We start from the raw sequence: 27,578 nt of genomic DNA on the forward strand, positions 1-27,578 counted from the left end.
GCTTTCTCCATTCCCTCTCTCATGTATCCAGAGTTTCGCAGAAACAATTTCAGTATCACAGACACAAACTCAACAAAATATCTGGTCCTGCCACCACTGTCATTTGTTGGGCCCCTCCATCCCCAACCTGAGAGTAGTTAGTCCCCTGTGATCTTTGTCTTAACAATCTTTGGCAACTGGGTGTAAATTTTTTTTCTAGACAGGGTTTCTTTGTGTAGCCTTGGCTGTCCTGGAACTAGCTCTTGTAAATCAGGCTGGCCTCAAACTCACAGAGATCCACCTGCCTCTGCCTCACAAGTGCTGGGATTAAAGACTTGTGCCACCACCGCCTGGCCATTGACAGATATCTTGAAAGATAAACAGAGTTTGGGGGGTACAGGGAGTTGGGGGAGCTAGGGAGTAGGCAGAGCAGCTTAGAAGGTGTGCTAGGGGCAGGGGTATAATAGTCAAGGGTCCAGGAAACGCATCCTGTCCAGGGAGCTGCCTGGAGTAGCCATGTGTAGAAGCTACATACAGGAGAAGAAGGCTCTTGATATCTGTGCCAGATAAAGCTCTGAGGCCCTGGGCAAACTGTGGAATGTCCCAAGGTTTGAGAGCTCTTATTCTGGTGAGCCAATTAACCAAAACAATGATGTCATACAAACACTATGCTCATTCTTCAAGGACTGTGTGAAAGAAGCCAGGGGAGTAAATTTGGAGCATTTCCAGAGGCAGAGGAAGGCAAGGATCGCCAGGGACTGCACGTTGTTTGTGGAACCTCCCACCTGGTATGGTATGGTAAGGTAAGGATGGAAGGTAAGGCAGGATGGAAAGGCTGATGTCACAGAAGATGGAGATTTGCTCCAGTGCTGAAACCAGATTCCTGTCCTTAAATCAGAGAGCTAACTGGTGGACTCCACGCTGACCTTGAGCTGGAAGGTCCCAGGAAACCAGAAGGGTACTTGGGGGAGCTCACTTCTTAAAGGGTACCAGAGGGAGGCCCCTTAGTCTCCTCAAACCATAGCCAGACTCTAAGAGAGAGTCAGTGGTAAAATGCCAGGCAGAGGTGCTGGGAAGTTGTGTTCAGGGATAATGGAAGGCTTAGAGACCGATTCCCAGATGCTCTGGTCCTAGGGGGCCTGGACCACGGTGTAGGAAGAGAGCTTCCATGGCACTTCGCTCACTTATAAGGTGAAACTGGTCCCAGAGACACAAGGAGCCTGTTAAGGTTACATAGTGCACAAAAGTTCCTACCTGAGGCGGGAAGGGGAAGTAGAGGTGACTCAGTTGGCCATGAGGACCTTTTAGACTGGCAAAGAAGAGAGACTTCGCAAGTAAATGTAACCAAAAGTACACTGACAAGATGTGAAAACTCCTAAAGTCTTCTGCACAGAGAGAAGGTTGAGAGAAGGCAGCGTGGGAAAGGAGAAAAAAGGGCTGAGAGAATCTGCACAGGTCCGCAGAAAAACCACCTGGGAAGCGGGGAGAAACCTCATTCACCATTGCCCACCTCACCCTACTGATTCATCTCTATTCTGGCTTCCAGGACTTCCTGCCTGCAGTCCAGAGGGGTAGGAGATGATCTTTTCTGCACTATCCTCCTGGATCCCTGCAATATGTGCATGAACCCCAGGAGGCTAGAAATACCTTGTCCTGTCTGGGAAACAAGTGCCAAGGGAGATCTCTCTGTCTCTCTGTCTCTCTCTCTCTCTCTCTCTCTCTCTCTCTCTCTCACACACACACACACACACACACACACACACACACACACACCAGGAGCTTGCATGTAAAGATGGTAAATTAAACCAAGAAGATTATTTTGCTTAGCTCCAGGAATGGATTATGGTAAGTTGGGATCCTATCAGGGAAGAGAGAGATGGAGGAGATCCCAGCACAACCAAGCTGGGAAGGCCATTTTAGCAGACCGACAATGTGGAGGTTCAACTTTAAGATGAGGTTGTTACTATGGAGCTCCTCCTGGGGTCTCACTGCCCATCCCCACCCTGGTCAGGGTGAAAGAGAATTAACATATGTAACATGCAAAACATGCGCTTTATATACTTTTCTGTGGACTCCTCAGAAAAGCCTAAAGGATTCCATATGGTAATCCATACTTTACCAGTGCAAAATTGGGGTGCAGAAGTGTCCTGGGCAAAACTAGGGAGCCTCAGAGCTTCAGAAGGCAGCAGCTTAAGAGGACCACAAGGAGGCCACACACCCATCTATTTGGTACTAGGACCAGCTGCATGCCTCACTTTCTGGCTATACTCATGCACGTGCACACATCACAGATACAAGCTATTGTTTGTCAGTTGTTTCTGACAACTTGTGGGGAAGAGGAAGAAGACTACTAGGCTCACAAGCACTTCTCATGTTATAGATGATGAAACGCGAGCGAGATGATCCTGTGTTTACAAAATCAGAAGTGACCCTGCCTTTATAAAGTACTTCTTTTACAGTGAGAAGCTTGCTAAATGCCTCTTCAGGTCTTTCTGACTGGGTTGAAAATATGCGTGTTTCAGATCCCACTGGAAAACTGATTAAGACTCTTTCCCAGGCCCATCAGCTTTGGGGTCTAGTAGCTCAGGGGCCACTGGAAGAGACTCGTCCTGTCAACCACCTTTCCTCACTCTGCAGTCCCTTCCAGGGTTGCAATTTTGGGTACCAGCAGTTTTATTGAGGCGAAGACCCGTGTCGCAATCGCTGAGAAGGACCGGGAGAACTTGACCAGAGGACCCGAGGGCGGGGCCGGGAGGAGTGCCGATCGAGCTGGGAGTTGGAGGCGGCTCCGGGGCAGTTCTGCTGGGGCTGTGCTGAACCGAGATCTCAGTCCTGCCGTGCACCTGAGCCACATGGACCGCCTGTGCGGCTCCGGGGAGCTGGGTTCCAAGTTCTGGGTAAGGCCAGCATCTCAGGATCCGAGATCCGTGCTGCAGAGGGAGTAGTTGTCAATCGCGGAAGTCCGGTCTCCCGCCCGGACAAGGCTTTCCGGGGAAGGCGCGGGACTGGGGGTGCGGCGGCTGATCCGTGGGTAGGGTGTGTATAGCCAGGTCCTAAAGGGTCTAGGCACCCGAGAGGGAACAATGGGTGCCGAAAAGGTGTATGGCCACGATGCCAAAGCATCAGCTGGTCGGGATCTTTATTGCCATGCCTTTCCCTGCCGCGTGGAGGAGCTAGGCAGGAGGCACACTCCTGGCATGGTAGTGGGGCATCAGGAATTGGAAAGCTCTGGTACTTACTTGCCTGTTGGTCTCAGCACCTCTGTCAGTTGACCCCAGGGTACAGAAGGGGCATTTTGCATTTTGTCTGCATCCCATGAAACTCCCAGCACCCGATCTATTAACTATTGCTTGGTTATCCACCCAGTCTTCCTGCGCTACACCCTAGGGCATTCAGAGCCCTGCTCAGTTAGGTATTCGGTATGGCTAGACCTTCCAGGCTCCATTTTTTGGGGGGAGCCACTATTTCTGTGGACAAGATCTACCCGGTTGCAGTTCTGTGAGAAGGCCCTATTTACATCCAGGGTATAAGAGAAAGAGGTGGCCAGGTGGTGATGGTGCTTGCCTTTAATCCCAGCACTGGGGAGGCAGAGACAGGTGGATCTTTATGAGTTCGAAGCCAGCCTGGTCTACAGAGCAAGCTCCAGGACACTGAGAAATCCTGTCTCAAAAAACCAAAGAAAGAGAGAGAGGTGGACTGAGCCCAGCCCTCTCCTTTGATAGATGGGGCAAATGGAGGGCCAGAGAAGAAGGGGCTGGCCCCAAAGCACCCAATTCCATGAAACCAGAGCAAGCAAACTACTGGATGATAGCTCAAGGATGGGGCATTTGCCTCACCTGCAGGAGACAATGGGTTCAGAGCCCAGGACTGCACATGCTCACACACACGCAACCTCTGTGGCTTCCGTCAAATTCTTTCATAAGGCAGCTTGGGTATCCGAAGTGTGTGCATCCTGAGGGCTCCTCTACCTGGCAAGACAACTGTACAATCTCAGTTTCACAGGCAGACCTAATAGGGGGCGAATTTCTGGTCACTCATGGGCTGGTTTCAAAGCTAGACTCGGAATCCTAGCACGTAAGCCTTTTCCCATTATCACCTATTTTGTATACATATTTGGGTGTACGTATCTGGTGTGTGCAGATAAGTGTGTGCAGGGGTAAGGGTGAGGTGTTGTGCATAGACGTGTACTGTTTGCCGGTGTGTTCCCAGGTATGTGTGTGGAAGTCAAGAACCATACTCTAAGGTTGTTGTTTAAGGTGTCTTGGACTAGGTGGGCACAAAGTGTTTTGTGGATTTGGGAGAAGTAAGCGCAATAGAGTACTTTCCCCACCCGGGACTGCCACATGTCTAGAAGCTGGATGGAGCAGAGCAGCTTGTCACTCTGTATTTGGGAGATCAAAGTAGGAGAACGGGAAATTCAAGGTCACACTTAGCTACACAACAAGCTCAAGACCAGCCTAAGAGACAGGAGAGCTTATCTTCAAACAAGCAAACAAACAACAACAAAAAGTGTCTTTGGGGACCACTTTTTTTCTTTGGATCACTAACTGGTTTCAGGTCGAATCATCCAGGCTGACATGGCCTCTGTTCTCAAAGGCCCAGAGGTGACCCTTGGCTTATCAGTACATCTCCTTTCTCTGTTCACTTGGGCTTGGCAGGCGTGACTTCAGCATGGGCATGGTCACAGTGACTAGGCAAAAAGTTTGACAGTCGGGAGGGCAGATATGCCAAGCCTCAGGTGCAGCCTTCCTTGTTCCTTGGTGGCAATGAAGCCCTGAGTAATCAGAACTGCTCAAGGCATTGCTCTCCAAAGCCTGGAACTAGAAACCTCAGGAATTCGCCATTCATTCCTGGCTGCACTTGTCGACGGCTTCATGTTGAGGTCTGAGAAAGCAGGACACTTCTCCTAGTTCAGCCCTGGGAGTGTGCAGAGCTAGGATGTGCAAGGGGCTCAGGCTAGGAGGCTGGAGCCTAAGCTGTAGCTCAGTTACCCGAAAGGCTGGCTCTCGGGGCTAGACTCCCTTAGAGCTGTTTTGCTTTTCGTTTGCGCCTCCTGTAAGTCAGCTGCACCCTTGAACCTTAGCAGCTGCGGTGAGGAGGGATCAGGGTAGCCAGGAAAACCTGAACAGAGGAGAAAATGGAGCAGAGGGTGTGGTAGTCAGGCCATTCTGGGCCACTGTCTACCCACACTTTCCCTAGTGTCTCATGACCTTTCTTTCTCCACCTACAAAATAAGGAAGTGAACCACCTGCTGCTTACTTTGCAAAATGTTTATGGAGATCAAAGGAAATAGAGGATGTGAAATGAAGTTGGGAAGCAAGAAGCTCTGTTGGCAGGTCCCTGCAATCCTACCGACTGGAGGGAAGACAGAAGAATGAGGCTAGAATGGGTGTTAGAACGCTGGTCCTGGCAGAAAAGGACTGGCAAACTGTTGGGACAGAGGTTCTGCTTCCGGCTGTTTCCGGGGGATCAGGGAGCTCCACTCCCCGGAAGGGTAGGAACCTGGGGACCTGTGACCCAGTGGACACACCCACCCTTGTATGTTCACACACGCCGCTTGCTAGGTGGCAAGACACTGCTCCTCCACTCCCTCCGCATCATCTCACTGGGGCATAGTATCAGCATCTCAGAGTATACCTCACGTTTGCACAGAAATAAATTCCAAAGGCGCACTAGGCCAAAGGAAGACTCCGTCTCAAAAAACAAGAACAGAACATGGTGTCACCTGTTTATAATCCCAAGATTTGGGAGGGAGAGGCAGGAGGATCAGGAGTTACAGGACAGCCTCTAGCTATGTAGCAAATTTGAGGTCAGCCTGAGTTACATGAAGTCCTCAAAAAAACAAAACCCAGCCGGGTGGAAGTGGCACACACCTATAATCCCGCAGCACTCAGGAGGCAGAGGTAGGAGGATCTCTGAGTTTGAGGCCAGCCAGGTCTACAGAGTTCCAGGACAACCAGGGATGTTACACAGAGAGACCCTGTCTCAAAAAAGCAAACACAAAACAAAAACCTGAAGAGTGAGTTCAGATGCAAGAGACCAAGGGTGTCTCAGGGATGGAGGAGGTTGTGAATTATCCTTGCTGGGCTTGCTGCCCCATGCTGAGAGGGTCACTGTCTGTTTTGAGATGGTTAGCACTCACTGGGCTGAAGGAAGTACACAGAGAAACCTGGACTGTTCGCTCTCAGAAAGTTTAGTCTGTTTGTATAATTCGCCTGATCCCATGCCCTCTGGAAGCCTAGAAATCCAGAGGCTGACTTGGCATATCTAAAAATAATCAAAACTGCCCCAAAAATAGCGGGTTCCCTGTCACTAGGGGTGTGTAGGTACTTGATTTGAAACCACCTTGTGGGAAGAGGACTCAAGCAAGAAAAGGAGGTGTTCCTAACTTCAGATTCTGGGAGCAACTGAGAAGAGGGAAGTGTTGGCCACTGGAGATCCTCCGGTTTCTTCCCCCTGATTTCTGGATTCTTCTTTCCCTGGCTTTCTCATTGTTCCAAATGTAAGCCTACTTAGCAGCAGCTCTTGATCCCATGGGTCCCACAAGGGTCAGGCCCATGTGGAAAAGATAAGTAATTCTCACTGCTTCCTTGGCTACCCACTCACCCAAGAGGGGGGCTGGGCATTCCTGTGTCTCCTTCTCTGGCTACTAGGTATGGAACTATGGGAAGTCACTCACCCTCAGAGTCTAGCTGCTCTTGGGTGGTTCTGGTCCTCCTACTTCAGCTGCTTGCTGATGATTCTGGGAAGTTGAGCCTCAGACTTGTGGTACAGGGCTCTAAACCTTAGAGCTCTAGGTATTAGGGACTCCAAAGGGCCTTCTTTTTAAAAAATGATTTATTTAACTTTATTTTATGTGCATGAAGGTATCAGAATCCCCTAGAACTGGAGTTAGAGACAGCTGTGAACTGCCATGTGGGTGTTGGGAATTAAACCCAGTGCTCTTAACTGCGAAGCCATCTCTCCAGTCTCCAGGGCTTCCTCTTGGATTATTAGGCAACCATCAAAAGGCATGAGTAATGGACAAGGTTCAAGTTTCGATGTATTGGGCTCCCAAAGGAAGACCGTGTCATGCAAAGAGGCTGGAAGTGGAAGGGCAGTCTGAGTGGACATCTGAATAGAAGGTGCTCACGCTTTAGCCAGCTAGACACCCAAGCTTAGTATCTCTTTCCAGGGACCTAATCACCCCTGCTGGACCAGGCCTCTGGAAAAACATTTCCATTAAAGCTAGAGATACTGAACCTCAGGCTTGTTAGCTTTGGCCTCTGAGTTCTCGGTTTCTGGCTGGGAGATACAGTCCCTTGAGGTCCCAGATTGTCTCCTGTTCCCTGGATCCAGGCTGAAGGCAGAAACTTAGGACAGGAAGTGAATCGGGTGCAGCCTGGGAGAGGATGCATTGCAAAATCTCCTGGCTTCCCTTCCCATCCTGCCCCCCAACATGGTCTTGGAGGTGTGTCTATAATCCCATTGCTCAGGAAGCAGAAGCAGAAAGACTGACATGAGTATGAGTCTTTGGCTTTATTTAGTGAGATCTTGGAAGGAGCGAACAAAGGGCTGAAGATATGGAGGAGGGCTAGCCAAGCGTGCACAAAGCTCGGGTTTCATTCCAAACACCACACCTGTAACCCCAGCACTTGGCATGTGGAGGCAGGAGGATTCGAGGCCTCTCTCAGCTACATATTTCCCTTGAGGTCAACCTAGTCTACATAAGAACCCATCCCACAAAATGAACAACAGGGACTAGAGAGATGGCCCCATGCGTAAGAATGCTTCTTGCTCTTCCACAGGATCTGAATTCAAATTCCCAGAACTAGAATCAGGTGGCTCAGGAGCACCTGTAACTGCAGCTCCAACTTCTGGCCTCCTCGGGCAACTGCGCTCACAAGTGTAGATGCATACACAGACACGCCTATACATAATTTAAAATTACAAAAGCAAATCCTAAAACAATAGCAACAAAAAGGCATTGGAGTGCAAACGGCCTACATCGGAGGCCAGGACTGAAAGTCTGTGATTATGTCCCCTCCCCTACAGGTTGCCTCCAGACTCCGGACACCAGCTAGGCTATTCTCTTGTCCAGGGCGCTGTGCTGAGACAGGGTGTGGTTAAGAGTGGGGTCTTGAGCCTGGATTGGATTTCTCTTCCAAACCGGACATTCCAGTTTGAGTTCGGCTTATTCCCAGCACTCAGCTGGTCCATCGCCAGACGTGGACAGCCCCTACGCCTCAGCTCTCTGAGTGAACTGCTCCAGGAGGGAGGAAGGACAGGCAGCATGGGCCAGAGATGACCAGGGGGTTGAGAGGGTTGATGCAGGTGGATGTCACACTAACACTGACGGGGCACCAAGGGGGCAGACTCGACCCCAAGGGTGGGGCCTGGGACTTGGGTTACATTGCCTGGGTTCAAGTTCCACATTAACCATGGGTCCCAGGTGTCCTGGCACACAGTGGTACTCATTAACTAAAGCCCTTCTGGAATGCCAGCCCTTTTCAGGAATGAGAGGTGTGTTAGGCTGTGTTAGCCCTCACTGGCCTCCCAGGCTTCCTGTTTTTGTCTAAACAGCTCATTGAGGGTGGAAGGGAATCAAAGCATGCCCGCCTCCCCCGCCCCCCCATCCCGGTTTCTGCTGAGACATGTGATCTTACCCATCAGTCACTTCCCAGTGACCTCAGGAGCTGTCTAGCACTGATGGCCCCTCACCCCACCATACAGGATTGAGGAAGTAATGAATCTTCTTTGGACAGGGTCTGTCAGCAGCCTGAGGCCTGAGAGATTGGCTGGCAGAACTGGGGCACAGAAGGCTGGAGTCCTCATCCCCCTCCCCTGCCACTGGTTTGAGTCCACAGGGATCTCAGCCTTGGTGCCCGTTAAGGGGCATCTGCCCTGTGGTCCATTCTGGGTGCCGGACCTTCCACCTTATCAGCTCCACCCAGCTGTTTAATCTCAGTGTTAAGGAAAGCTGTTGTTGCTATGGAGACCAAGTGGATGACTCCGGCGGGGGTTGGGGGTGGGGACTGTGGGGCTGGGCTGCCTCCCAGCTGATGCTCCTCAGACCAGGAGTGGAAGGGGAGTGTTAAGGAGCCCCTTCCATTCTGCCTGAGGGAGTCCAGGAAATTACTTCAACCGTCCCTGTCCTCAGTGACACTTCCACTTGGGTACTTTAGGCTCGAAACCCCTTGAGTTGTTAAGATGGTGCTTAGAGAAACAGTGTGATGCCGTCCTGGTGTTCAGCTCCTGAAGCCGGGGCTCGGGAGAGCACATTACTCATTCATGCATTTTGTTCAGTCAGCGTCTACAGAGAGTATGCCTTCTGGGTTGAGGGCCCGACAGTGACAGGCAAGCAGGTGGGAAGACAAGCCGGATGGTTGCTCTGAGCTCTGGAGGTCCTGCCTGAGTGTTTTTCCTTGAGAGAAGAACCAAAGTTACTCGGTTAAGGTGGGATGGGGGAGAGAACTGATCCAGGCTCAAGATCCCACTCTCAATCACTCCCTGTCTCAGCGCAGTGCCCTGGACAAGAGAATAGCCTAGCTGGTGTCCTGACTCTGAAGGCAACCTGTGGGGGAGGGGGCATAGTCACAGACTTTCAGTCCTGGCCTCCAATGTAGGCCGTTTGCAAGCCAATGCTTTTTTGTTGCTATTGTTTTAGGATTTGCTTTTATAATTCTCAGTTATGTATAGGTGTGTCTGTGTATACATCTGCGCTTGGGAGAGCGGTTGCCCGAGGAGACCAGAAGTCGGATCCCCCATAACTGGAGTTACAGGTGTAACTCTAGGCAAGAGGAGCATCACGGTCCACCAAAGCTGTTCTTTAGCAAACCTGTCCTCAGGGAGCCCATATTCTAGTAGGAGAAGGTAGAAAATTCATAACTGAAAACAATTCACTTGTCTCTAATGAGAGAAGGCGTTAAGGGGCTACGGAGAAAACAGAACGGGTGAGGGAGGCTTGCAGGGTTAAGGAGGGGGCTAGGGAGGCCGCAGTTCTAATTAGATGAACTTTCATGAGACAGTATAAAATGGAAGCAAAGCCTGCAGTCAGTGACGGATGGCCAGGTCCCAGGGCAGGGTCCTAGGGCAGGCTGAGGCAAGAAGGTCAGACGAGGTCAGACGAGGAGGAAGCTGGTAGTGGTTTTGAGGGCTGTGTGACATTTCCTAATTTTTCCTTAAATGCTAGTTTAAAAAAAAAAAAGGCAAAGCAAAGCAATGCAACGGCCATGTGGTCTGATGGGCATGGGATCTGATGGGCGCATGGGATCTGATGGGCATGGGATCTGATGGGCATGGGATCTGATGGGCGCATGGGATCTGATGGGCATGGGATCTGATGGGCATGGGATCTGATGGGCGCATGGGATCTGATGGGCATGGGATCTGATTGGCGTGGGATCTGATGGGCATGGGATCTGATGGGCATGGGATCTGATAGGCGCATGGGATCTGATGGGCATGGAATCTGATGGGCGCATGGGATCTGATTGGCGTGGGATCTGGCTCAGGCTTCCAATAGATCTTTCCCTGTGGTACTAGTAAAGAAAATGAAAGGACAAGAGGCTGAGTCAGAAGCAGGAAACCGGAAGGAGGGCTCTGGAAATAATCCAGGCAGGAGAGTAGAGTAGAGAATGAAGAAGCCAGATTCTGGAGTGATGGGGTAAGGTAGGTTGAGGTTTCCTGTCTATGGGTAAGGATGGTGAAATAGAGCATGGCCACAGAGTTGTGTTTAATCTTTATGTGTACAAGAGGTGGCTGCTTTTGTTTGAGACAGGGCCTTGCTGGTAGCCTAGGATGGGCATGCTGTGGAGCTAGGATAATACGTGTGTGTCACTACACCTGACTTCCCACCAGCTCTTTTGGACAGAGTGGATAGGGTTTGCTGATCTTGCTGATCGACTTAGGACAGGCGGTGGTGGCGCACACCTTAATTCCGGCACTCAGGAGGCAGAGGCAGGAAGATCTCTGTGAGTTTGAGGCCAGCCTGGTTTACAAGAGCCAGGACATGCATCAAAGCTACACAGAGACACCCTGTTTCAAAAAACCCAAATAAATAAATAAATGAAAGAAGAAGCAAGACAAGGACAAAACTGGGTTGCCTAGGATGAGGAGGGGGGGAGAAGGAGAGATCTGGAGGGATGGAGAGAGGAAGGAAGACAGTGCCCGTCGCCAAAGTAGGCAGGCAGCAGAAGGGGTCTCCCAGTTCCGGACCTGTGATGTTTGGGATGTGCCATAGATCTCCTAGCAATAGCTGTGGGGGAATAATCTGAGATTCAGGAATGAGCAGGTGCCTACTGTCTCCAAAGAGACTGTGCCCAATCAGAACACATCTTCCACAAGGAGAGGCACCCAGATAGGACCTTCGCAGGCTCAGAGTAACCATCCGATTCTTATTCCCCAAGGGTACTTGGTTGTGGCTATACTGTTAGTGTTTATGTAATGAAATATGTCCCCAGTAGCTTGTTGTCCTGAAGTGTGACCAGGTAACAGTTGGGCATTTCCATTTTGCCATTCATCACTCCTTCAGGGAAGGTGGCCGTGGGTCTGTCATTACTTGTTTCTGGAAAGTGGAGCTCAGAGGGTTGTGGGAACCTGCCACCATTACATGACTCGAAAGTGGCAGAACTGAGCATAGTGTTACATCTCTATAATGATGACACATGGTAGGTGAAGGCAGCAGGATCAAGGGTTCAAAGCCAGCCTAGTGAGTTCAAGGGTTACACAAAAACTTGCCTCAGACAAGCAAGCTGATGGAGCTGTATACATCTACAGCACCAGGACTGTGTCCTCTGAACCAAGCGTACCTGCCAAGCATACTGTGGACCCCTACATAGGCTCTCTCACCCAACACTCCCTTGTTTAACAGCTTCTGGTCTGCTCCAAGGCAACTGTCCCCATGGTGGAAGTGGGATGGGGGTGGTGCAGCATATGAAGAAAACAAGAGGAGAGCATGGAGTACTCCCTAAATGTCTGCAAAGCTCAGGGAAAAAGGTGTCTTATGGTCTAAGAGTCCAAGAACGGGTTTGGAGACACTGTCACATTGCATGCCCCAAAGCCAGGATGTTTGTCCTGGTTCCACCATGTCAGCTGTCCCTGAAGTTGTTGCCAAAGTCAATGGCAAGCTAAACCCAGCATCATCCCTGTTACATACTTCAGAAACTGGCTTTAAGCTCTCCACAGGACAATGACCCTGTGAGGACAGGTGTAAAATGCTGGAAAAGCTTTGGGGTGTAAGACTGTAAGACAATTCTGAAGCCATTTCTGACAACTCTGAATCCTCTCAGCCTCTGTGCCATAGTGCTTCCCCTCCTCCCCTGGGAACCAAAGACCTAACAGCTACACATGCTCGTACTCAGTTCTTGAAGAATTATCCATATACGTATGTTTTGATTCGGTCCCCTGGGAAACAGGGTCAAAATGACCTCTTACCTCATCTGATCTGGCAACAGCTCTCCAGTCAATTATTGGTAATAGCCCTTTCGAATAAGCCGATCAGAATAGTCAAAGAACAACCCCCCTTGCTTCTGTGGCCCCTTTAAAAGTAGACTGTACCAGCCATTCGAGGTCTCTCAGCTTCCCGAATGCTGAGGGACCCTGTCATGACAGAATTAATAAAATCCTCATGCTTTTGCATCGGCTGTGGTGTGTGAGATGATCCCTGGGGGTGACTCCTCCTCGGTGTTTGGACGCTAGAGTCCAACAGTATAGTCTAGTGGTAGAGTACTTGGCTTGCTTGAGTAAGATACAATGCCCCCAAAATGGGAGACTCTTTCAACATATAGAGTTGGTTTTGTTTTTTTGTTTGTTTGCTTGTTTTTTGTTTTTTGAGACAGGGTTTCTCTGTGGTTTTGGAGCCTGTCCTGGAACTAGCTCTTGTAGACCAGGCTGGTCTCGAACTCACAGAGATCCGCCTGCCTCTGCCTCCCAAGTACTGGGATTAAAGGCGTGCGCCACCACCGACCGACCGGCTTAGAGTTGGTTTTTTTGCTTTTGTTTTGTTTCTGTTGTTGTTGTCTTGGTGGGGGATGGGGAGCATGCCATGGTGCCTGTGTGGAGGTCAGGGGACAACTTTGAGAAGTTGGTTCTCTTCTTCCGCCATGTGTGTTCTGAGGAAATGAACTTTGGTTGTGAGGCTTGGTGGTAAGTGCTCTTATCTGCTGAGTCAACTCCTCCCTCCCTCAGCATGTAGTTTTGGAAGCTTCATACGTACGGAACTGAAAGAAGGTGCCTGTTTTCATATCTACACACAGCTGTTAGAGGAAGGGCATTTGCTTGCTTGAAGCCAGAGATAACGCGCAAAGCAGGTTTTCTTCTGGGTTACCAACCAGCTCCCAAATCATGACACAGAGACTTACTGTTAGTTGTGAATGCTCAACCTTATCTTAGGCTTGTCCCACTAGCTCTTATAACTTTATTTAACTTGTTTCTCTTTATCTACGTTTTGCCTTGGGGTTTTTTACCTTTTATCCCGTATGTCCTACTCCATGTCTAGCTGGCTGGTGGCTACTTGGCTGGCGGCAACCTGGCTGGCTGGATCCTGGCATTTCTCCCTCGCTCTCTCTTTGTCTTCTCTCTCAGGGCCTAGATTCCTCCTCCTCCTCCTCCTCCTTCTCCTCCTCCTCCTCCTTTTTATTCCTTCTGCATGCCAGCCTTGCCTATCCCTCTACTGCCTTGCTTTTGGCCATTTAGTTTATTATTAGACCAATAGGGTGCCTTAGGCAAGTAAGGTAAAACAGCAACATAGCTTTGCATAATTAAACAAATACAGTGTAAACAAGTGTAAACATCTTCACATAGTTAAAAGTGCAACATACGCAAATGTAACACACGTTTGCCTAGTTAAAGTAATATTCCACAACTATTGTGTGAGTATGTATGCATGTGAGTGCATGTGTGTGCATGTGTGTGCATGAGTGCACCACAGAGCATATGAGACAGGGTCTCCTGTTTGCAGCAGCATATACCAGGCTAGCTGGCTCATAAATTTTGGAGGATTCTGTCTCCACCACCATTACAGATGTGGCTTCTGTGCCCCTCCCCCCTTTTGTGGATTCTGGAACTTGAACTCTGATCCTCAGGTCTGTGAGGCAAGTGCTTTATCAATCGAGCCATCTCCCCAAACCCCAATAGATACCTTTTAAAAGATATGAGATACCTCATAACCGCCGGGCAATGGTGGCGCACGCCTTTAATCCCAGCACTCGGGAGGCAGAGGCAGGCGGATCTCTGTGAGTTCGAGACCAGCCTGGTCTACAAGAGCTAGCTCCAGGACAGGCTCCAAAGCTACAGAGAAACCCTGTCTCGAAAAACCAAAAACCAAAACCAAAAAAAAAAAAAAACAAAAAAACAAAAATCTCATCACCTGGATTGGAGTTAGGGCACTCTGCTTAGCATGTTTGGCTCAATCTCCAGGACCAGAAACAAAGACAAAAGTCACAGCTGGGATGTCAAGAGGCTTAGTATAATGTGTGGTCCAGAGCTCCGCTTTTCTCAGTTAGGCGCTGCCTGGAGACAGGTTGGGTCTGTTCTCAATTGAATGTTCACACTGTGGAACACAGAGAATTGAAGGTGGGCCCTCCAGAATAATATACCACAGCACTGTGTCGGCTGAACAAACCACAGACACCATACAACTTCATTTATGGGAAGATCCAAGCTGGGCAGAAGCATCCATTGCATGAGAGGTTAGGATGGGTTCTCTGCGTTGGACAGTGGTGGGGAGGACCCCAGGGCCTCTTCCTGCCGCCAGTGTTGTAACTCTTGATGTGGGTGCTCTTTACAAAGCTGAATGCACCTGTGTGAAAAAAAATCATGAGAGTTTCTATTTCAGGGATACGTGTGCTTTTCTATAGCTCCGTCCCACTTGACTTTTTAAAAAATGCTTTTAAAATAGGAGTTGGCAGGAATGGCAGGATATGCCAGTAATTCCAGCACTCGGGAGGTGGAGACAGAATGATCAGGAATTTAAGGCCACCCTGGGTTACAAGAGACCCTACCTCAAAAAAAAAAAAAAAAGGAAAGAAAGTAAGTGAGTAAGTCTGGGGAAGGATGGAGGGGGAAAAGGGAAATGAAAAGTAAGCCAGGGCCAGACTATGTCTGCCTTCTCCCCTTCCTAGTCTCCCTGATCAGGCTGAGTATTAGACCCAGCTCCATGATTGACAAGGCAGGAACTCAGCAGGTGTGCATATTTGACTTACACGGTCTGAATGGAAACATAAAATGGGTCAGACATGGCGGTCACGTGTATGATCCCAGCTCATGGGAGTCTTAGACCAGGAGGACCATGAGTTTGAGGTCAGCCTGAACTTCATAGTGAAACCTTCTCTCAAAAAACCCTACATAACCGCTGGGCACTGGTGGTGCACACCTTTAATCCCAGTACTCAGCACACAGAGGCAGGTGGATCTCTGTGAATTCAAGGCCAGCCTGGTCTAGAGTCAGTTCCAGGACAGCCAAAGCTGTTAACACACACACACACACACACACACACACACACACACACACAATCCTGTCTTGAAAACAAACAAAATCCTATAGCTTGAACTATACTCAGAGGTAGAACACTTGCCTAGCATGTGCAAGCCCCTGGGTTTAATTTCCTAATACGGAAGAAAGGAAAGAAAGATGGGAGAAGGAAACTATAAAGAACAAATGAATTCTGCTGCATCCTGTATAGGCTTTTGGAATGTAACATGTATGTACCACAACCCCAGTCTCTCGACATGAACACACATACACATGGTTTGAGAGAGGCACCTCCAGGCTTATGTCCTGGCTACAGGCTGCCAGGCTGCTATGTCTGCAGCACTGGACTTTCTCCAAAGCATCCTCCAAGGCAGGAAAGCGGCTCCAAGAAGTGACATTCCCAACAAGTGCTGATCCTAGATGAGAAAGGATGCTCAGGAAGGAAGAGGCGACTCTTGAGCCTTCCCAACTGCTCACTCGCTCACTCGCTCGCTCGCTCGCTGCTGCTCCCTGGAGGCACTAGGATGTGCAGAGTTGGAAGAAGAGAGGCCAGGCAGAGCAGGCTGGGGGTGCAGAGAGTTGGCTGCAGAGGAGTGAAGGAAGCAGGAGGTTGGAAGGGAATCCTGCAGCAGTGCATCAGAGGGTAGAGGGCTACCCAGAGAGGACTAGGGGGGGAGACAGGCTAATGGAAGGAAAGCAGGGTGTAGTAGCTGTCCATAGACAGGTGGGTGGAGAACCCAGGCCCCTGCAAAGTTCCATAGATCATCCGAGGCCAGCTGGGGGTATTAAACGCCATAATAAGGCATTTAGACTTTATCTTCTAGGTAATAGGGAGCCACTGAAGGTTTAAAAGGAATGTATCATATAATCTTTGTTAATTCTTTCATTTCAATATATAAATACCTATATAAATATGTATTATATATGTGCACATATAAATTGCTTGTTCTTTTTGATGCAGTATCTTACTATATAGTTCAGGGTGATTTTGAACTTACCAGATAACCCAAGTTGACCTTGAACTCTTGGCAATCCTCCTGCCTTAGCCTTCTGAGTGCTAGAATTACAGGCATACATTGCTATGTCTGGCTTCGGTCCTTCAATAAATATTGAATATAATTTACCTTAAACATGTTAAAGATTGATTTATTTTGCTTTTGCATGTATTAGTGTTTTGACTGCATCTATGCGTGTGCACCACATGCACATGTATGCGCTACCCTCGGAGGTTAGAAGAACTGGCGGCAGAGTTCCAGAAAGTTGTGAGCCACCATGTGGGTGTCGGGAACCAAACCCCAGTCTTCTACAAGAACAGGCGCTCTTAACCCCTCAGCCACCCCTCCAAACTCCTCACCTAAATTATTTAAACTACTTTTTTCTGGGCATCTACTATGTGTTTGGTACAATAAATTAAATAAAAGTGGTTTACTTCAATGATACTGTATGTTAATGAGAAAGGATGAAAGATAATGCGATAAATGAATAAATTATATGCCGTGTTAGGGGATAGGTGCAGCCGAAAAGGTGGAAGGGGATTGGGATGTTCGGCCTCTGGTGAAGGTGATAGGTGATATTATTATACAAGGGGGTCATGATGGGCCTCATGGAAAGCGAAAGACTTAACCATGTAAGGGAGGAACACTCTGTGAAGAGAAGATGGTATGCGCAAAGATCCTGAGGCAGGAATGAGCCAGAGTGTGCAAAAGAGCCGCTGGCTACCTTTAGGCCAGGAACTGTTTTAAGAGACACAGAACTAGAAATCAGGTTACCGGGACATAGTTCAGGCTACAGGATATGTGGAATAGAGGTTCCTAGTTAAGAACCGGACACAGCATGGGTGACTGAGGTGCAATAGGCTAGAGAGATAAGCCCAAAAGTCACTGGTACCTAACCAGCCTGGAACTAGAGAGCAAAAGAGATCAGCAGAAGGCAAGCCCAGATAGAGAAGAGAAAGGAATGAGTCTGGGCACTCTCACACCAAGAGAAGGAGCCAGCAAAAAGATCCCATGGCCCTGTAGGAAGCAGAGAGCCAGCACCCACATCCTCGAGGTACCAGAAGGAAAGAGAGCAGAGCCCCTTGGCAGGCGCTCTGGAAATAGTAAGAGGTGGTGTGATGGCCAGAAGGCAGGAAAGGGACCCGGTGACAGTGTCAAGGAGGGCGTATTATCATCCCGGCCTCAACCCTGATGGAGCCAAGGCCCAGAGAGGTGAGAGGCAAATCTCCTTGCCTGAGATCACACAGCTTAAAAGAGGCGAGAGCCAGAGTCACACACCAGCCTATCAAGCAAACTGTCCGGCAAGAGTCCGGTACCCTGGTGCATCGGGGGACCTAGACTCATGGTGGTGGCTTTGATGGAGACACATGGAATCAGTAAGACAGCTGTTACTTTCAGGAAGCAAGCAAGTTTGGGGCAAATGGTGTTGGACATGAGGTGACTGAGGACAGATGGGGATATCATCTGAGAGGCGAGGGGGCGTGGCCACATAGGCCTCGGAGACCAGAGCTATTGGCTCAGCTTTGAAGTTCCTGAGTGAAATCTGTGAACAACGATGCAACAACCCAGGGGCTGAGGCTGTGTGCACAGAGTTCACTGGGAGAAAGAAAAGGCCGGTAAGGAATGCTGCTTGCCAGGCTTGGGGGAGACCAAGAAAGAGCCATTGCCAAGAGGCGAGCATAAGCAAGCGAGAGAATGGCTGAAGTCATTTCCCATGCAGAGTCTGGCAAAGCTCAGGGACTGAGTGGCTGCAGGAGGCTGGGGAGGAGCAGGGCTGGAGGAGCGAATGTAAGGACAACTGAGACACCCAACTTGCTTCTCCATCTCCTTTCAAAGCCAGGCCCGTGCTAGTTACCCCTAGAGAGACCCACTTCCTCCTCTCCCCCTCCTCCTTTCTCCTTTTACATGTATGTGCACATGCACATGTTCATATGTGTGCAGGCCTACATACGCGTGTGTGTGTGTGCATGCAAGCCAGAGGACAACCTGAAATGTCATTCCTCAGACATTCCTGCGGTGCCGTTTCTTCGGTAACATCCACCTTTTTTTGAGATAGGATCTCTTAGTGGCCTAAAATTCACCAAATCGGCCTTTCTTCACCTCCCAGTCCTGGCGTCATAAGCACAGGCCACTATACCTGGTTTAAAAAATAAAAACAAAGCTGGTCAGTGGTAGCACACACCTTGATGATCCCAGCACTCGGGAGGCAGAAGCAGGCAGATCTCTGTGAGTTCGAGGCCAGCCTGGTCTACAGAGCAAATTCCAGGACTACCCAGAGAAATATGTGTTGAAAACAAGCAAACAAACAAACAACAAGAAGAAAAGAAAAACAAAGACCACTGAGCTCCCCCTGACCTATCAAGCTCCACCCCAATCTGTAGGGCATCCATTTGTGCTTTCTTGTCTCGTTTGAAAGTACTGAAGCAGCCAAGCCTTCAGAGTCGCGCACGTGTGAGAGAAACTTCCAATTCCAGTAACAGAAAACAAATCTGCTTCAGGAAAAGCGGATTTATGTGCATCTGTGACTTGCATACAAATTAAATGATAGTTGGAAGGTGGGCGGTATATCCTCAGGCAACACTTGTCTCTAGGTGGATGGAATGGTGGGCGGGTGTCTCATTATTTGTTTGTATTCTGGGGGCTTCTTGTGAAGAACATCTAATGCTTTGGGAGAAGAGGGAAAGATGAGTCCATTAGCCACCTTGGAGGGAGTGATCTGAATACAAAGCGTTTGTGAATGAATGTGTTACCGCATCACCGTCTAAGAAGTGTGGGAGAGCTGTGGCAAGAGAGTGACCGGCCACGCTGAGCTGCTTGCAGGAGCTAAAACACAGACCTCCCAGGCTACACCCAGGGCTCTCCCTCTGAATAGAGACAGTTGCTTACCTTTCCCTTTGTAATCTGCAAAGGCCTCTGCCCCTCCCTTTTGTCTCACGTCACTCATTAAGGTACAGGAGGGCAGAGGATGGCCACCCCATCTTTTCCTCTGTGGTGTGTGTATTCGTTAGCACTTGTCTTCACACAGGAGGGTGTGCTTTCAGAGATCCAAGGTTGATGATTATCTCCACTCATTATTTTATTACATTTATTTATTTGGAAGGGTGTGTGGAAGTGTCACAATGCAAGTGTGAAGGTCAGGGAACAATTTACAGGGAGTTGGTTCTCTCTTTCCCCTGTGCTTCTGGGGATGGGGCTCAGTTTATAAGTCTTGGTTGGCGACTGGTGCCCTTGCCGAACCATCTGGCTGATCCTCCACCTTTGTTTTTTTTTTTTTTAGACAAAGTCTCTCAGTGAACTGGAGTGTCATCAATTGTGCTAGACTGTCTGGCCAGTAAATTTTAGGGATCCACCTGTCTCCCCACAAAAACACTGGGTTACCAGTGTGGACCACCATGCTGGGTTGGTTTTAAAACAGAAAGAAAGAAACTTGGATTCTAGGAATCCAAGGTTTCCATGCTGATGCAAAAACGTCATCCACCTAACCTTGCCACCTAAGGACCCAGCAAGCTCTCTCCTTGCCTAGGAGTGTTCTGGAGAGGGAGGTTTGTTTTTTATTTTGGGTTTTTTTTTTTTTATTCATCTTGAAAAAAATAGGGGAAAGATTAAGAACATTGAAAGACAAAGTTAGCCTGGGAAGGTGAAAGGCAAGGAGACATCAGTGACCTTGCAGGATAATAGAAATACCGTGTCTTTATGGTGGCAATGGCTTTGAGGAGTTACACAACTGTCAAACTCACTGGCTTGTACACTTTAAATGGGTGCAGTTTATATTGCGCTTAAATTATCCCTCAGTTAGGAAGAGTATGAGGAAGCGAGGCAGCCTCGGGCTCCTGGGAGTTCACACCAGGTCACTCCTGCTCACCTATCCACAGGCATGCTCAGTCTCCTGCTCTCGCCTATCCTTCACCCCATGCCCACCTCCTAGGTCAAGCCACCTCCCTGAGGGACAGCTGTGCATGCAGGAAGTCATCGCTACGCTAAACCGTTCTGTCTCTGTTCCCCAGGACTCCAACCTGTCTATATATACTGATACTCCGGACCTCACACCCTGTTTCCAGAACTCCCTGCTGGCCTGGATCCCCTGCATCTATCTGTGGGCTGCCCTGCCCTGCTACCTGTTCTACCTGAGGCACAACAAGAATGGCTACATCGTCCTCACCCGCTTGTCCAGGATCAAGACGGTCAGGGGCCCCGAGTTGCCTACTGAGTGGGGAGACCTAAAGGATTCTGATAAACCCCTTGTCCCTCACTGATAACTAAACCAGTGTTCCCAGCCTGCCCCTGCCACTGCCCCTTCCCCAGTTATGGCTCATAGAAGCTTACTAACAGGGTCTGCAGCCCTTCCCTGTTTTGAAAGTTGTAGAATGTCCAAACAACAGAACTTCCCGCCACCCACCCTAGACGCTCTGAGTAGGCAGATCTGATAGCTTTATGATGGCTGCATGAGCGGGGACCCCTCCCCAGCAGGGACTGGCATTACCCTTTAGAATGGAGACTCCAACCTGTGCCCTGTCTGCAGGCCCTAGGCGTTCTTCTGTGGTGTGTCTCCTGGGTGGACCTCTTCTATTCCTTCCATGGCCTACTCTCCGGCTCAGCTCCTGCTCCTGTCTTGTTTGTCACACCCTTGGTGGTGGGGATCACCATGGTTAGTGTGGGGCCCAGGAAACTGTGGGGAGGTCTCCCGTGGGGGGTGGCATATGCTGAGACCGTGGGCCCTGAGGAGGAGGGTGGGCACATGGCAGTGGTCAGAGGGTAAAATGACTGCCAAACATCTGGCCACACCAGAGGGGTTGAGAGCAGGCCCAGATGTGTGTGCTTGGGCCAAGCCTTCCCTGCCCTTCCTGTACAGTTGCTGGCCACACTGTTGATCCAGTATGAGCGGCTCCGTGGGGTGCAGTCTTCAGGGGTGCTCATTATCTTCTGGCTACTGTGTGTGATCTGTGCCATCATCCCCTTCCGTTCCAAGATCCTCTCAGCTGTGGCAGAGGTAAGAGGGTCAGACCTTCCAGGTCTAGCCCTGCTCAGGAGTGCGTTGGCAAGGCTCAAGGTCACTGTGGAGTCTAGGCTTCCCCACAATCCCAGGATTTCCCTCTTCGGCACCTTTCATGCTCTTCCTCCACCTACTCTGTCTCCGCTCGGTGGCAGGAAATGGGAGATCTGAGCCGTGCAGGGAAATAGGTCAGAGATCCCACCATAGCTGTGTGCTCCTGGGAATACTGGGGTAGGGGAAGGGGAGGACAGTTTTGAAACTGCCATTCCCAAGGTCAGTATCTAATGGGGATGCCAATGTCTGTCACGAGGACGTGTGGAGGTGTGCATGAAGTCCCGTTCCTTTGTTCTGTTTTTTCTTACATGCTGGGGGGGGGGGGACTTTGCTCTATGATGGTGGGTAGGATGGAGCCCTGACAGTCAGTTGCCCCCCCCCCCCCCGTCTCCCTCTCTCAGGAGGGTACAGGCAAGGAGTCAGCTGCTGATTTGTATGTCAGCACAATGCCTGGCTCAAGGCAGGTCCTCACCATGTCCCCACACCCGACATCACAACACTTCCCTGCCACTCAGCATCCTGGGGTGCTCCGGAGGAACCTGACACCCCAGGATGTTACACTGCAGGCCAGCCTTCCCAAAGGCCTTTGTGGTCCCTCTCCCTCTCCCCCAGGGTAAGATCTTGGATCCCTTACGCTTCACCACTTTCTACATCTACTTCGCCCTGGTGCTCTGCGCCCTCATCCTGTCCTGCTTCAAGGATAAGCCGCCATTGTTCTCCACAGAGATCATTGACCCTGTGAGTTTGCCTGCCTTGGGGGGTGGGAGGGCTTCACAGTTTGTACCTCAGCCCAAAGGATACCAGCAGTCCCATCCCACCCACCCCCCCCCCCGCATCTCACCCACAGTGGGGATGCCACTTCCACAGCAGCAGCCCCATCCCCCCCATCTCACCCACAGTGGGGGATGCCACTTCCACAGCTTGTGAACAGGCTGAAAGCATGGATGGCCTCCCTGCCTCTCCTGGGTGTTGAGATGCTGGGCAACACTCCTGATCCTTTTGTCCCCTCCTCTCTCCTTCTAGAATCCTTGCCCAGAGGCCAGTGCTGGCTTTCTCTCCCGTCTGTCTTTCTGGTGGTTCACAAAGTGAGTGGGCTCTTGCTTTAGCTTAGAACCCAGGAGGGAGAAGTGAACTCCAGGAATCAGCCAACTGATTCCCCTCACTGCCACCCCAATAACTGGATGCGCAGACCAGGGTGGGCCTAACTGGCTATTTGGGCTGGGGGTTGAGTGTGGCCACTGAGCCTGAAGGGGTCTAGCTCCTATCCCTACAGGCCATCCCTGCGTCTGGCAGGCCACAGAGACAGGCGCAGCGGGCTGGAAGGAAACCATAATTAGTTCTGAGCGCTTCCATTTGGGATAAGCTTCCAGCTTGTCATCTCTTTGGCTGCCCCTCAGAGCGGCTGGAGCAGGATAATTGTGTCTGTGACCTGGGTGACAATTCATTAACCGCACGCACCTGAGGCTGGCCTGAACCCCTCCCGCCTTGTAGACATACACTCAGGCCTGGCCAGTGTGGGTTTCATCACCAGGGCCTTAGACAGATAGAGCATATGGGGACATATAGGACAGAGGCAGAGAGAGGCGCAAGTCAGGAGGGGAGAGGCAGCTCGCTACCTGTAACATGTTCACTATGGCAGTGACTATGGGTGCTGCAATTTAGAGGGAGCTCCCTCGACCTTAGGCACTAGTCTTCTAAATTCTGACCCTGTGTGGGGATTCCTCCTCCCTCCTCCAGGTTGGCCATCCTTGGCTACCGCCGTCCTCTGGAGGAGCGCGACCTCTGGACTCTGAATGAGGAGGACTGCTCTCACAAGTTGGTCCAGCGGCTGTTGGAAGCATGGCAAAAGCAGCAAGCAGCAAGGTGAGGCCTCCCTGTGCTGTAGCTCTCCAGCTTAACTTCCCAGTGCCCTGACCCTCTGCTCCCCAGTCCCTTTGGTGTTGCTCAAACATCTGGGATGCATAGCAGGAGTGGGGAGAACAGCAAGCAGAGGGGATGTCTCTGCAGCCTTAGGATGCTGCAGCTGGGAGCAAGGCCTGGGTGGGATCCGTCCTCCCAGGTTTGGCTGAGGACAAGAGGATGCTGATGCTTGGGTACCATTCAGTGTATCCTAGGCACAGCTCTTAGCATATAGAGTACCTCATTCACTTTCTCAGCAGCCAAACAGTGTTCGTGCTATGGTTCCCTTGATTCGGAGAGGGCACTGAAGCTTAGAGATTTAAAGATACAGCCAAGGTCTCCCCACTGATGCTGACAGAGCAATAATCCACACCCAACTGGTCCAGAGGCCCTAATCAGATCTCTGTTCTACTGTGTCTGATTTTAATCAGAAATTGTAAGGGTTTTCCTAGTGAGGGTGGGGCCAGCCCTCTCAGTACAGCCTCTCTTGTCTGGAGACAGTCTGGATGAGCCAGCCTGAGGCTGAGGGCCTTTGTCTTGGCAGCCTCCCAGCCAGGACCCACAGCCAAGACATTTCCCTCTTGCCCACAACCCAGTGTATTGAAGTCAATGCTTGGTCAGCCCAGAGTAACCGGTGGTCTTTTGCTGTTGGTGGAACAAGGAAAGGGCTTGGATAGCAGTATTGTGGCTTCCCTGCCATGGAGCATCTGGAGAGGCCTCTGGAACCCCCAGTTGCCTGCTGTACTCCCTTCTCTGTTCCCCAACACCATCTCTATCCCCTCCCAAGCTGCTCAAGCCTAAGCCTTCTGATGTACCTGGTCTGATCTCTCCTGTCTTAGTGTCCTTGCGAAAGCCAGCTCTGGGAGTCAGGAAGAAAGCCAGAAACTTCTCTGAGCTGGGTACCCAGTGCTTTCAGCAAGCGCCCCTGGTACCTGGAGACAGTCGTCTGGGGAATTGTGTTGTCTAGTCCCCTTCCAGTTCTGAAAGCCAAGAAAAGGCTACTGCCGCCTCCTCTTCTTCATCTTCCTCCTCATCTTTTTTCCTTCTCCCTGCCTAGCCTAGACTGGCAGGCTCCTAGCGTCCTGGAACCATTTCCACCCACTGTTGTTTATTCCCCAAACAGGCCCCAGGCTGCAGCGGTTGAGCAGAAGACCCCTGAAGAGGATGAAGTCCTACTGAAGGCCCGACCCAAGTCCCAGAAGCCCTCCTTTCTGTGGGCTCTGGTGAGAACCTTCACCTCCAGCCTGCTCATGGGTGTCGGCTTCAAGCTGATCCAGGACCTGCTCTCCTTCATCAACCCGCAGCTGCTCAGGTCTCACTACGCCCCCTCTTGCTGCGGCCCTCTCCTGGGTGGAGGAGGGGTGGCTGTCTGCCCTAGAGCAGGAACCAAAGAGGTTTCTCTGCTTTCTGGGTGACCCTTGGTCCATGGTATTGACTCTGTACCTCGATTTCCCACTCCACGTAATCTACACATATCATGTGCCCATCAGGAGGAAGTGTCCCCCTTGAACCTTGTTCAGGAGTCCTCTGGGGGAAGTACCTGCATTTCCCTTTTTACAAATACAAAGGCAGACACGCAGGTGAAGCACACAGCTGGCATGGCAAGGCAGATGTGAGTCCGGGGCTCTCAAGTCCAACCATAGAGCTCTTTCCACTTCTGCCAGCCTCTGCCATCTGTCACAGGAGAGGTTTGGACTGGAGGGAGCTCTCTCCGATGACAGGGTGAGATACAGAACTGAGCCCAGCATCGATTCCCCTCTTTGCGCCACACATCCATTAATTCAACTAACATTCTTAGATTTGCAAATTAATGAAGGTAGTCTTAGGGTCTTGTGGAAGAAGCCGAAGGTAATTTAGGAAGATTACAGTAGGTCACAGGGCCTGAGAAAAGCCTGGGGAGTCCAGGAAGTCAGCCTGCCAGCTTAGAGAACAAATGCTGGCTCAAAAGGTTATCAAAAGAAGTAAGAGAAGGAGGAGGGGAAGGTGCAGCCAGGTGAGTCACAAAGGGTTGGGGCAGTATTGACTGGAGAAAGCTACTGGAGGGTGGGGCAGGGATGGGGAGAGAGAGGAAGCTGGGGGAGGGATATCGTGTTTGCATTTCCAAAGGCTGACCCAGCCTGAGTGTGGGAGGGGTAGGGCAGAGTAGCAAGATGCAGTTAGGCCAAGCAGGTCAGAGGGCAGCAGAAGCGAGGTGTGGAGCAAGGATCCAGAAGCTATTCTGTCAAATCAGCAGGTTCTGTCCTGTGCCAATGGGGGCTCATGGCTCTTTCCCTGATTAGTGATTTCGGAGAAGAAAGAGGCTTAGGTACAGAGCTAAGTGTTGGCCAGCTGGGCCCTCCAAGAGATGCCTCTTAGTGGGGGTCCAGGGGCCCATATCTGGGGTTCAGCTCTCCTAGAAAATCTAAGAGGTTGAGGCCGGAGTTTCTAATGCAGCCAGTGCTGTCTCCTCGTCTGTCAGTAGGGCCTTGGCAGACCTAAAAGACAAGAAGAGAGTGCTGGCCAGATTAGAGGGCCAGAGCTGGGGACACAAGATGAACAGAGAATACGTCTCAGAGAAAGAGAGGCTTCCAAAGTCACTCACAAACTCGGTCCCAAGAAGGCGGCATGAAGTTAGTTAGCAGCTTTACCATGACTGGAGCCTGGGGCAGAGGGGAAGAGTCATTTCATTGCAGCGGAGAGTGTCTGCAATGAACTCAAAGACTCAAAATGTGCTGCAAAGACACATGTGTAGTTTACAGCGCTGTTCTGACAAGTTACCATTGTGTGGGCAACTTGAAACAATAGAAATTATTCCTTCAGTTCTTCCCCACTGTCCAAAATCAGGGCATGGTGACAGGATTGGTGAGTTTTTTCTTGTTGTTGCTGTTGCTATTGTTTTGGTTTTTCAAAACAGGGTTTCTCTATGTAGCCCTGGCTGTCCTGGAACTTGCCCTGTAGACCAGGCTGGCCTTGAATTCACAGAGATCTGCCTGCCCCTGCCTCCTGAGTGCTGGGATTAAAAATGTGCACCACTACAGATAGATCAGTCCTTTTTTTTTTTTTTTTTTTTTTTTTTGAGATTAAGTCTTGCTACAGGGCTCAAACTAGCCTTGACAGATGGTCTCCTGCTTCAGGCTTTTGATTCAGACATTGTCTCCACGCCCCATTTCAGGCTGGTTTTTTGTTTTGTTTTGTTTGTTTGTTAGTTTTTTCAAAAAAAAATGGGTGTTTCTCCTGGGCCTGTCTTGGTTTGTCAGCAGTCCTTGGTTTTCCTGACATGAAAATTCATCACTCAGATCCCTGCATTTATCACATACCTCTCTCTGTCTCTGTCTCTGGGTTTGTGCACGCACATGCACTTGAGTGTGTGCAAATCTCCTATTCTTCTGAAAACGAAAAACTAAAGTCCCTGAATTAGGACCCACTCTACTCCAGTATGACTTCATCTTGACTGATTATAGCTACAAAGACTCTACAGCCACATCAGGTCACATTCATAGGAACCAGAGGATCAAGACACAATTCAGCTCCCAGGAGAACAACAGGCTTGACTCTGATGGTGCTGGGGAAGTTGCATGAGGTCGAGAGAAAGTTTGTCCAATGCACGATGAATCTTGATCATGTTGCTTAGTGAAGGCACAGTGCTACCAGAAGAGGTGACAATACTGAATATCACACAACCATGGGATCCAATCTTTCTGCTGGGGAAATATCAAGTAGGAAGATTGGATCCTGGGCTCAGGGAGACAGAGTAGGGCTTGGAAAGCCAAAACAACTCCTCTTATAAGATGAAAACAGAGGACGAGCTTGGGGACACTTGGAAGTGTTGGGGTGTCAGGGAATTCTCAATGGGCAGTTCAGTGGGAAGATAAGGGGCTGCTGAGAATGGCAAGGAGTGGGATAGGCCAGGAGGTAAGAGAAGAAAGATAGAGGTGGACAAGCACCCCAACAAAGGACAGCATATAACAGTGGGGGCCAAGTACGGGGAAGATCTGTGGAATGAAAATTCTTGTGGCCCTGTTGTGGGGTCTAAAACCCCCAGCATCCAAGAAGGATGAGTAGGAAGGTCTAACCCAGTAGTTCTCAACCTTCCTAGTGCTATGACCTTTAATACAGTTCTTCATGTTGCAGTGACCCACAACCATAGAATTACTTTCGTTGCTACTTAGTAACTGTAGTTTTGCTACTGTTAGGACTTGTAATGTAAATATTTTTTGGAGCTAGAAGTTTGG

At 50.1% G+C, this 27,578-nt stretch overlaps 1 protein-coding gene across 2 annotated transcripts in view; it reads left to right on the forward strand.

The window, feature by feature from the left end:
• Positions 1-2,748: 2,748 nt before the first annotated feature.
• Abcc3 (ATP binding cassette subfamily C member 3) overlaps positions 2,749-27,578 on the forward strand; it is a 51,252-nt gene continuing 26,422 nt past the window's right edge. Inside the window, exons 1-8 of one of the 2 annotated variants that reach the window (XM_041664548.1) lie at positions 2,749-2,876; positions 20,429-20,605; positions 20,944-21,069; positions 21,274-21,411; positions 22,081-22,206; positions 22,492-22,553; positions 23,206-23,331; positions 24,491-24,679. In XM_041664548.1, coding sequence (XP_041520482.1) covers positions 2,832-2,876; positions 20,429-20,605; positions 20,944-21,069; positions 21,274-21,411; positions 22,081-22,206; positions 22,492-22,553; positions 23,206-23,331; positions 24,491-24,679 — 989 coding nt within the window. In that variant the 5' untranslated portion in view covers positions 2,749-2,831. The remainder of the gene's footprint in view (positions 2,877-20,428; positions 20,606-20,943; positions 21,070-21,273; positions 21,412-22,080; positions 22,207-22,491; positions 22,554-23,205; positions 23,332-24,490; positions 24,680-27,578) is intronic. The other variant, XM_041664549.1, reaches the window with a different exon arrangement.

Source organism: Microtus oregoni, unplaced genomic scaffold (genome assembly GCF_018167655.1).
Source record: "Microtus oregoni isolate MIOR12 unplaced genomic scaffold, Mior012 000015F_ref0000493, whole genome shotgun sequence".
Classification (NCBI taxonomy): domain Eukaryota; kingdom Metazoa; phylum Chordata; class Mammalia; order Rodentia; family Cricetidae; genus Microtus; species Microtus oregoni.